General features: G+C 35.3%; 2 protein-coding genes across 2 annotated transcripts; both read right to left on the minus strand.

The window, feature by feature from the left end:
* Positions 1–3029: 3029 nt before the first annotated feature.
* LOC132041556 (uncharacterized) lies at positions 3030–4354 on the minus strand. The gene is made up of 3 exons (XM_059432256.1): positions 4069–4354; positions 3191–3801; positions 3030–3107 (listed from the first exon to the last, which is right to left on the minus strand). Exons 1-3 carry the CDS (start codon positions 4352–4354, stop codon positions 3030–3032), a joined length of 975 nt encoding a protein of 324 aa, XP_059288239.1.
* A 1891-nt stretch (positions 4355–6245) lies between these two features.
* On the minus strand, positions 6246–10541 carry LOC132041557 (uncharacterized). The gene is made up of 6 exons (XM_059432257.1): positions 9844–10541; positions 8407–8458; positions 7854–7943; positions 7031–7095; positions 6737–6904; positions 6246–6614 (listed from the first exon to the last, which is right to left on the minus strand). Exons 1-6 carry the CDS (start codon positions 10453–10455, stop codon positions 6564–6566), a joined length of 1038 nt encoding a protein of 345 aa, XP_059288240.1. The 5' UTR covers positions 10456–10541; the 3' UTR covers positions 6246–6563.
* Between the last annotated feature and the right edge of the window lie 558 nt (positions 10542–11099).

The following is an 11099-nucleotide window of genomic DNA, read 5'->3' on the forward strand; positions in this document are numbered from 1 at the left end:
ATTACGCATTGTATTATTAAGTATTATATGTTGCAGATTTTATTCGATTCGAAAAACAAAAAAAAAGTGTAAAGCATGTTTGTTTTCCGAAAAATTTTCATTACGTACTTATGGTTTGGCTAAGGGCCCAGTATGGCTACGAGTGTTACGAGAGTCTGCGGGTTCGCTCGGCCCTAGGTAAGGGTCGGGTGCCCATCACACCCTATCGGATTAAGGGTGTGACACAGGGGTTGCCCAAGAAAGGAAACCAAGCAAATATAACCTGTCCCCTTACTGTCACAATTTCAGCTCAGCGGGTTCTTCTGCCAAAAACATCAGTCCTTGCATTTATCAGAAAAAACACCCATTTGTTGAGCACCCTATCAATGCCCCGTTAGATACTTTGTTTCTTCAAGAATATCAAAAGTGGCTTCAGAAGGATCTGTTGAAATCGCACGACAAAAAGTAATTATTTTCAAAACTTATTTTTTTAGTTTTCTGCAAAATCAATTCTTAATAAACTTAACGTATGTTCTTTCCATTGTTCATATACGTGAAACCAAAGGAAAATCATTACGAAAGAACAAGGAAGGATTTGGATCCCGCGGATGCCGAACTTCGGTTACATTTAGGAGTTAGCCGTATCCGACAAAATCGGTTATACTTGTTATCTATGGATGGGCAAATTTGAATGATGAGGTTTTGATGTCTTTCGCTTGTTATTTTATGTTTTTTTATGTTTTATAATAGTATTACAAAGGTGATGTATCTATAGTATATTTTTACTATATTTGACATATATATATAGATCACAATTTTGTACTTACATTAAGACTGTATTGTATTTTAAAAAAAATTTCATCATTATATTTGCACTATATTTAATATAGAGACATTATTTTATTAGGGTGTGGAGTACCGATTATGTATATTTAATTATATTCTTGCTATATTCAAGAGTATATTTCATTATATTTAATATATATACATCAATAGTTTTATTGAACATAGTATTGATTATAGTTACCGAATTGATGTTTTTACAAAGATATTGACGTTATTTTCTACTACCTACGCAAGAAGGGGAAGTATCACAATAACAACAATTATAGATTCACCACTGCCAGCTGTATTTTTCACACTTTAGTTGCTGAAATTTACAAATCTTGGGAAAACCCCGATTCATCCACATGCGTCGCCAGTAAGGAAGATGAGCTGTGTGAGTACATTAACGGGCACAGGCTGTTGGCTAATGTACCATGGTATACTGTTGACAACGTACTAATTCCTGTCAACGTAAAAGAGGAAAATCACTGGATTTTGGTTGTGATATCTTTCAACGCGGCAATTGTGCTCTCATACTTTGAAAAAAGCATTCATTTTTCTACAAAATTTATATGTTTGTCTTTTTTGTATTTTTCCTTTTTACAAACAGGTCCATCTACGTATACAACTCATACCGAGCTGCAAGGCATGATGCTGTCGTTAGAGCCTAATGAAAATGTTGGCTACTCTTGTCACGCATATCTACAAATGACAGATTTCTATGAGAAGAAACGATGGATATAGATTTTGCCACTCATCCTTGTTAAATAGAGAAACAGACCGACAACTTTGACATTGTGAATGTAGAAAATCTCCTTGCAACAAGCTCCCGATAGCATGTAAGAATCTCTTCCAACAAAAAACACAATAAATACATCTTTTTTTCTTGGGTTTTGATCAGTAAAGTTTTTGATCATTTTTTTCAGGGATTGTGGTGTGTATGTGGCAGCCTTTGCTGAATACTTGAGCTCAAGTGAAGTCATCCCAACCGAATTCGATGCAAAGTGGCACCGTATGAGATACGGTGCCCTTTATGCGATTATGCATGGGATAAGTCAAACAACAATGCATCAAGTGATAACAGGTTTTCCAAGACCAATTAGACCGGCCATTGATTACGATGCAGTTGATAAAGAGGATCTTGATTAGGCCACCAAGTCTTTTGTGTTTTTCATTTTCATGTTGAACAATAGCGTAGTTGGTTGCAACTTTTGTTGCTGTTTTTTCATTTGGGACATATCGTTTCATGTGCAGTAATGTTTTTTAGGATGATTAATGTTGAACACCACCTTATGGTTTTTATATTGTTGTTTCTTTCAAGTATGTTATTTTTTCAATGTATAAATTCCATTTTTCATTTTCTGTGAAATGTATTCATTTAACAAAGTAGCATATCTAACCAGTTAAATACAGTCGAAATATACATAAAATACATCTGAGATATATTACATAAGTCCATTTTTTAATGTACAGTGTGTTACAAAAGTTAAAATTTCATCTAAATACACTTCAAATATATGAAAAAAATATATGAAATATAGTTAACAGTAAACCAGAATAAGATTTATCTACCAGATCAGACAAAATGCAACCAAAATATAGCTCAAATATATACGAAATACAACTATTAAAGCATAATTCCAAAACAAAAGGCCAAATCAGTTTACATAAAGTAGACTTTTCAAATCCCATTAAACCACCAATATAGCATAACATCTAAAATCATCGGATGTTCAACCATGTGAAATACAATCATACTAAAATAACAGAAATTTAAAGTAGAATTGTCTTAACAAATGAAATCAAAATGGACTTATTTATTCTTCTTATTGAGGGGCGGATTATCACACGAACGCCTGTTATGACCAAGACGTCCACATTTACCGCAAGCATTCCTGCGTTTACCAATCATCAACTCCTGTAATGGCTTGTCCCTCTTCTTTTTTGGCCTCCCAGGGGGTCTCTTATAGATCGGTGGCATAACAACTTCATCTGATACACTTTTAGGAACATTCCACTCGGTCTCATCGGGAAGAGGATCAACCGGCACATCATATGTGTTCACAATCATTTCGCTTGAATAATTCCGAACAATAAGCATCGCTAGTCAAATTTTTATTCTTCAATACGCCCATGCTTGAGAACACGGTATCTCGTCAGCTTGGAACATCCTGTACCGCAAGTTTTCTTCTTCAAATCGATTATGAAACGCCTCGGTCCATCATTCACGTGTAAACATATTCGATTGACGCTTCAACTCGAGAACCATTTAACCAATAAACAAGCATTAACTCCGAGTGTAGCTTTACCATATTAGAAATATAGATAAATATACATTAGATATAGTAAAATATAGATTAAAATTTTGTGTTGCAACCAAAGATACCCTCATTCGTATTGATTTGTACTCGTTGATCGACAACATCTCTTGATACCGCCTCATCAGTGTTGTGAATGTGTAGGTACCATTTTTTCTATTTGTGCAATTCCATCTACCAAACAACTTCCTCACTTCTTCAAGGAAATCAAAAATATGTAACTCTCTTGCAGCAACCAGTTTTCCATTAATACATTCGGCTATATTCGAAGTCATTGTCCATCCTCTGTTAACAGGTGAATAAAGCCTAGACCATTTATCCCTTCCAGCATCTTCTAGGTATCGTTTTACCCGAATATCAACATTCCCAATCTTCTCCATCAATTTATCGAACTCATCCTGGCTGTATGCCTTCGCCAGTGAATAAAATATAGGACTCAACACCTCACTGTTTGTTGTGTATTGCTTTGTCACATTTTTCCACAAATGCCATATACAAGCCAAATGAGGAACAGTAGGATACACCTTAGAAACTGTGTGTATTATGCTTTTATGTCGGTCGAACACGACACACATATTTTTCCTAACACCATAAGCTTGCTTGAACAGTTCAAAGAACCACGTCCAGCACTTATTATTCTCAGAATCTATCACACCATACGCTAGTGGTAGGATATTACCTACAAAATTCAGTGTATATTTATAAGATAATCAGCACATATTCTAACCGAATTTTGATCTCACAATGTGTTTTTAGCAACATTATTGTTAAAAAACAAAGATATATTTACAATATATTCACCACATATTTACGGTGTATTTCAAAGATATATTATTCACAAATTAACACTAGCAATATATGAGTATGTTTTTGTGACTTTATTTGCAAATCAATAGCATATTGTTGTATTTATAAAAAAAAATTCATACAATAGAATTACACATACCTGCTCCATCCAAAGTACTTGCCGACACAAATGTACCATTATACGTTGATTTAAGGTGTGCACCATCCACTACAACTATTGGTCTACAACACTCGAACCCCTTTATGAATGCTTTGAGTGCTACAAACAAATACATAAACTCATTTTCTGGTGATTTATGCATTTTAACAAGCGATCCAGGATACGTTTTATCAAGGATGTATATATACGCCGGCAACTTCTTGTATGAATCAGCTGGGTCACCTCTGAAATCTTTTATAGCCTTCTCTCTAGCTCTCCATGCCATCATATAAGAAACATCTACGCCAAATTCATTTTTGACATCGTCTTTTATATCCCCAGGTGTGACCTTCCTTTATGGTTAGTTATTTTCGCTTGACAACCGCTTCTCCAATAAACCAACTTGTTGCTTGTCGTTGCGAATACACCTTGTCCTTCAACGGGCATGTATGTTCGTCATCGAAAAAATCTAACCCCGAACATTTCGTAAATCCCCAATTCTCGACGCTCCGAACTTCCATTTACATTCGGCGACCAACATGTGTAGTATAGCTAAATCATACAATGCAAATAGTACATTCTATATCAATTAAATACGGAGAAATATACGAAAAATATATCATAAATATATTGCATCGACTTTTGTAATAAAAAATTTGGTTAAACAAGTTAACAAATCATCTAAATATAATACAAATATGACAAAAATACATCTGCACTTTCAGTTACGTAATACATTTAGAAAGACATACCTTATAGCATTCGATCTCTCTGTTTTGAAATTGAATCTTCCACGAATTGCATATTTTGTCATCACAATTTTCAAAGTTTCCTTATCCGGTAAATTTGATCGACAAAAACTCCTTTCGCTTCCGGTTTCGAAATTACCAAATTGTTATCATTCTCAAACAAAAAAACAGCCTTTCCTGTAGAATCACAAACTTCCATACCATCCCGATTCTCGCTATATCCAATTTGCAGCACATCATCTCCAATAATACGATTACCAGCTGCATCATCTTCAACATCAAAATCATGAATACTAACGCACATTGGATACATCCCCAAAACTCTGTTTTCTCTCTTAAGCTCAACGTACACACGAACTCCCATATCGTTGTGTATTTCAATTGGTTGAAAATCGCCTTCAACAGTATATTTTATTGAAATAGTTTTCCTGACAGTATCCACGCCTAATTGATTTGTAATCGTAGAAACTAACTCATCGTAATTGCAATTATCAGTCAATACAACAGCATCAATTTTGTAATTCACAAACATGATTACGATCGTTCCAAAACCGAATGACGGATCAACGCAATTACGCTAGTCATTATCCGTTGTTTTCGAATACAAAGAATGTGTTATATTCAATTTAGCCGATAAAATTATATGTTGAATCTATGAATCGAGTTTTCGTATATTCAAAAATTAAGAAAAGGCGAAAAAAATAAAAAGGTTGCGTGAAAACATTGTTACCTTAATTATGAACTCAACTTGAATTCGATATTTCAACAGATGAAATCAAATATATATTCGTCGTTCTAATCGAGCTCTGTTCACTGGTTTGATATTGTTATTTTTCAAAGATTTTTGATGAACTAATCGTTGAATCTTTTATTTTTAGTTAAAAATATGAATGTACTTTTTTGAATTCAAATTTTTTTGAATTTGTTAGCTGTTTGAATGCGATATGGGATCAGATATGGAATGGGAGGATATTTGCGTGAATCAGGGAACAATAAAACTGATTTTAATTTAAATTGGAACAGATTTTGTTTCCATAAATATAGCAATTTCAATTAGCCCAAATACCGTATTTCCGCTATATTTGCACTATATTTTAGTATACCAGTCAACTAGCTAAATATAGAGAGATCTAGCTACGAATTGTAAATATATAACATGTAGTTATAGGTTGTTAGAAGGAGCTAAAAGGTAGCTGTTTATGAAAATTTTACTATAATTAATGTGAGTTGGACTCATCCAGTATGCCTCAAACTTTGTTCGATAAATATGATTCTCAATATTCATTTCTGTCACCATTATATGACCTATGTTTGACCTGCAGGTAGATGAATCTTTTTTTGAGAATTTTGACTTGCAGGTAGATGAATCTAGCCAAAGCACTATACTAGATATCCACATACAGCAGTATACAAGGGCTGAATTCGAAGTTCAGAGTACCAAAGAGAAATATTTACAGAAATTACCTGCACTATGTTAATACATGCTAGTTCTCCATCATAAAATTAGCACATCACACACAGATCATTACCTACAATGGATATTTTAAAGTTGAAAGCCCAACTCCATAAATTCCCTTCTCCACAATTTATCCGTTAGAAAACGAGGAACTTACACCACCACAAAAGCAACGGGCAACAACCGATACAAGAGAAGCAGAAAACCAAAAATCCTCCATTGGCATAAACAGAGTATTAGGCGTGATCACATCACTTTGTTTTAAAAAGTCTTCCAAGCATTCACAAAACTCATGATCTACGTGCACGATCACGCCAAGAACCTTGTTGCATTGCCAGTGCCTAAATTTATATAATACAAGAATGAGTAGAGGCAGAGTGGAATGAAAAATGAAGATAAAAAAGTGAAAACCTAACCATGTAATAATTAGCAAAAAACTACTACGGCAAGATTAAAATATCACCTGTCCACTGATGAGAATTGTGGCGGGGGCAATTTCAGAGAGGTCCTTTTTGCCATTATCCTCTTCGGTTCCATCATCTATTTCAGTGGAAGGTGGAAGTGGCAGAAGCGAGGGAGCTCCAAAAATAGCCTCATCATGAGCAGCCTTGATTTGTTCCTCCCTCCTAGTCTTCAAATCAACAAAAAAATATAACAGAACAAACATCAGTTCATGATCTCTTTTGACATGATCAGAGCCCATTTGCAACAATGTTGTTATGAGAACGAAATGACACAAAGAAAAAGTGGCACGTACCTCCACCGCAGAAAACCGAAAGCTTTTGCCAATGTGGTTGACTAAAGCACCATCATCTTCTACAGCTGCAGCAGTCAACTGTGTATCAGTATCAGCAAATAAAAGAGCCTTTCTGTCTACATAATCATTGATATAAGAAAGAACAAACAAGCCCCATGAGAAACAAATAAAAAATATCATTATGCCCCTGTATAAAGGTCACCTTAGTTTCGTGCAAACATCACTCATAATCATGTAATTGGTGCAATAAACCAGCTGGCCAAAACAAACCAGACATCACACGACATCTCCACAAGACTAATAATGTATAAATTAGGGTACATTTGCTTTATTTGAACTGACAACCTCATCCAACTTAAGATGCTTCCTTGAGATATGAGTATTTCAAGGAATGATAACAAATCCTTCAAACGCAAGCTGGGATAGCCTAACAGTATTCTCTTTTCAAATATCTAACTGTCAAACATCTTTGTTGGAGTTCCTAAATGTTGTTTTAGCTTGCATCATATATGCACATTGACTGCTCGTATATTGGAAATGCTGCATCCTATGATATCATCATTATGTTGAGGATTTCTAGCATGCTACAAATAGCCAGAGAAATCACTATGTATAACTTGCCAATTCACTACTAGTTCGGAAATAAAGAAAGAAATTGAACTCCAGCCTTTTTCCTAGAGCAGCCCAAGACATCTGGAATCTGATTATAGTTATACGGTTCATCCTATTACCATGTTAACTCTGCCTTAATGCAGCAAGTGATAAGGAAAAGGATTCAATTTGACAATGCCCATATGTAAGCAATAGCAGCCAAATAGCTTACCTTCAATCTCCTCGTCATCCAAAGGGGCATCCTTGTCGAAGTCAAAACGCTCCCATCCAGAGCCCATGCCTTTTGTTTCATCTTTTCGAGCTGTCAAAAGGAAACAAAAGAATACAATAGGCCAATTATATCCATACTCATATTAAGTTATAAGCTACCACCTCTTCCAACTTTTGTATGAGCTTGTAAAATAGCTAATATGAAAAGAAAAAAAATGTAGAAAAACAGGAGCAAAAACCTTAGAAAAAGGCTACTTCACATAAACCTATAAGCAACAATACACTCTCATCACATACTTTCTTTTGCCATCTCTTACATGTACTGTTGGTAGGCTCAGACTTTCCTGTAAGGGACCATCATTATTATTTTCATTTTTTCTTACAGCCCCATAACTAAGGTAATATCTACGAACCAGTTTAACATAATCAGTATCCACTGTTTAGTACATTAAATAGCCAACTTACATATTAGGCATCCACAAGTGAACAAAATTATGACAATCAGTAACACTTTCATACACAAAAAAAGAGCAAAGATAAAAATTAAAACATACCACTTTCTGAAAGTTCAAGTTTCATTTTGGCTTTGACTCTTTCAGCTGGAGTCTGTTCAACATAGCACCAAAAAATAAATAAAGTCAGAATTCATAATCTAAAACAAAGTACTTGAAGATCTTAAGCGGATACAATTAAGAGTCCGACAAACAAACATCAGGCTATCAATCCAAGATAATGGTTGCACCTACTTGGTAACATTTAAGAGAACTTACTGATAATGAATGAAACCTTAACCATTATTAGATTCGAAGCCTTGGATGAATAGTTGCAGGAAATTTACAGATATGGGAGCATTGAAGAAATCCACTATGCAACCAAATTGTCCTGTTTACGTGCTTAATAATCAGAAGATTCCTCGTTTCTTTGTATATCGGTCTTAAACACGTTAACTAAAATTAATAACGTGGGATAAGATTCTATATGAAGTTTTGCAATCCAGTCATCGTTGGTGGCGGATCCAGGATTTTCACTCAGGGGGTACGAAAGGAACAATAGAAGCTAAACACAAAAAAAAAAAAAATGTTGTCCCTAGGAATCAAACCTGGACGCAAAAAAAATGTTGTCCCTAGGAATCGAACCTGGATGCTGGAGAGAATTTTGAACAGCCTGAACTACTTGAGCTAATCTTTTGCATTTATTCTAGATATTCAAAACTTATATATGTACATAAACACAGAAAACCTACCCTATATATATAGTGAATTTTTTTGCCGAGGGTGTGAACACCCTCACTCCCCTTTAAATCCGCCCCTGCTCATCCTTAGAGCATAAAACATGAAGGTAACATCTTCAGTGGACATTATCCTCTCTTCCTTTTCAGCAATCGCAGTAAGACACCCTTTATCATTGAATTTGGATGCAGGACTGTGCAACTTTATTATATACAACACCCTCCGTCCTAGTTTTGGAGGCGGTGTTTGACTGGGCATGATTTTAAGAAATAAAAAAAGACTTTTGAAAATTGCGGTCTAAAACAAGCCGTAGACATTTGTGTGGCTATAAATTATCTCTAAGTAGAATGGAAAGTTTAAAGTTAAATTGCTAGTAATAAATAAGGAAGTATGACATTCTTTTTTTAAGACAGACTACAAAGGAAAGTATGCCAGAGATCCGAATGTAAGTTATGGACATAAATTCAATCATTCTACACATTCCAGCAATCTGTTAAAACTCTGCAGTTGTTAAAATGACTGCAAGCTTCTCTAGCAGTCCAGTCAAGATCACAGTTTTGGTGTGTAGTGGGATTCTCCCCAAAAACTTACTGCCTAATTGAAATCAGGATGTACAAAAAACACTTTTGAAGACAATGAGAATATTGTAATCAATCTGCTTCACCGACTGATAAATACCCTAGAAATGTAATATTAGCAGCAAAAATAGCACAAATTTACAACCAAAACAGGTTAGATAGAGAAATAAAAGGTGATATTTACCATGTTATCATAACCTTGAATCAATTTGCTATAATCTATCGTAGATCCTCTATCTTTCCCAACCTTGTCTGATCTTCGATCCCGCTCTTTTTGTCTTTCCCTTTCCCTATGTTTATCTCTACTTGTACTTCTAGACCTATATGGACGCTTCGACCCATAATCACTTCGGCTTCGACTCCGGCTTCGGCGTCTCGAATGCCTCTCTTTATCTCTGCTCCGGCTCCGACGCTTTGAATTCCGGCTTGGACTTCGGCTTCTCCGGCTCGAAGGCTTTTCGGGACTTGGACTTGGGCTTCCACTGGTTTTTCCTTTTGAAAAACTAGAAGAAATGCTATTGTCATAACTTGTCTCGTGTTTAGGTTTCTTCTTGAGCTTGTTTTGGATAGTTTGAAGCTGAGCTTGTTTTTCGAACTGGGTGGTTTTGGAGGGGCTTGATGCTCTGACAAAACTACTCAGAAACGAAGAGGAAGAAGCAAGAGCAGAGCCACGGTTGGGAACGGCGTCATTTGAGTTGGAAGATGAAGAAAAGCCAAGACCTTGCTTGAATCTTGCGGCGCCTTCTCCTTTACGTGTCAGCTCATCGTAGTATGCTGCCGCCTTTTCTTCCTCCATCTTACGCCCTGGAGAGACGACTAAAGCCCCTCCGTCTATACAACCGCTTAAAGACCCCTTCTTTTGGCCATAAAAATTGGGGGAATTGACACCACGGCACAAGGGGTCATTTAGCACAAATGTCCCTATTTCAGGGTGGTCTTTAATTTTTGTCAAATTTCTGGAATTTTTGTCCTTGAGCATTTTTAGCATGGTATAATTTAAATTTTAACCGGCATAGTTTATGTTTAATTTGATTTATGTGTCATAACATCTACACAAATTATACCGTATGAAACAAAACTTTCAATACTAAACACAATCTGAAAAATACTATAAAACTTGTGCCGCATAACATAGTTCCTACAGAAATTATGTCTTGCGAAGCAGGTGTGGATATTTTCATTAAATAAGTAGCAGGGACAAAAATTAAAGATCACAAATATGAGGGGCAAAATTGAAGGGAAATCCGTGCAAAAAAATGTGGTACAAGTCCTACACAAAATTGACATTTTTTTACCCAAAACATTTTTAGCAAAAGCAGTCCTAAAAATAATGACATTATGTAACCAATTTTGTATCCAGCCCCTAAAATGATGCTAAAAACAAAATAATTTTCTAAAATCAATAGAATATTTTCTCCCCTAATTAATAGTAACGTAATT

The sequence above is a fragment of the Lycium ferocissimum genome, unplaced genomic scaffold, assembly GCF_029784015.1.
Source record: "Lycium ferocissimum isolate CSIRO_LF1 unplaced genomic scaffold, AGI_CSIRO_Lferr_CH_V1 ctg10680, whole genome shotgun sequence".
Taxonomy (NCBI): domain Eukaryota; kingdom Viridiplantae; phylum Streptophyta; class Magnoliopsida; order Solanales; family Solanaceae; genus Lycium; species Lycium ferocissimum.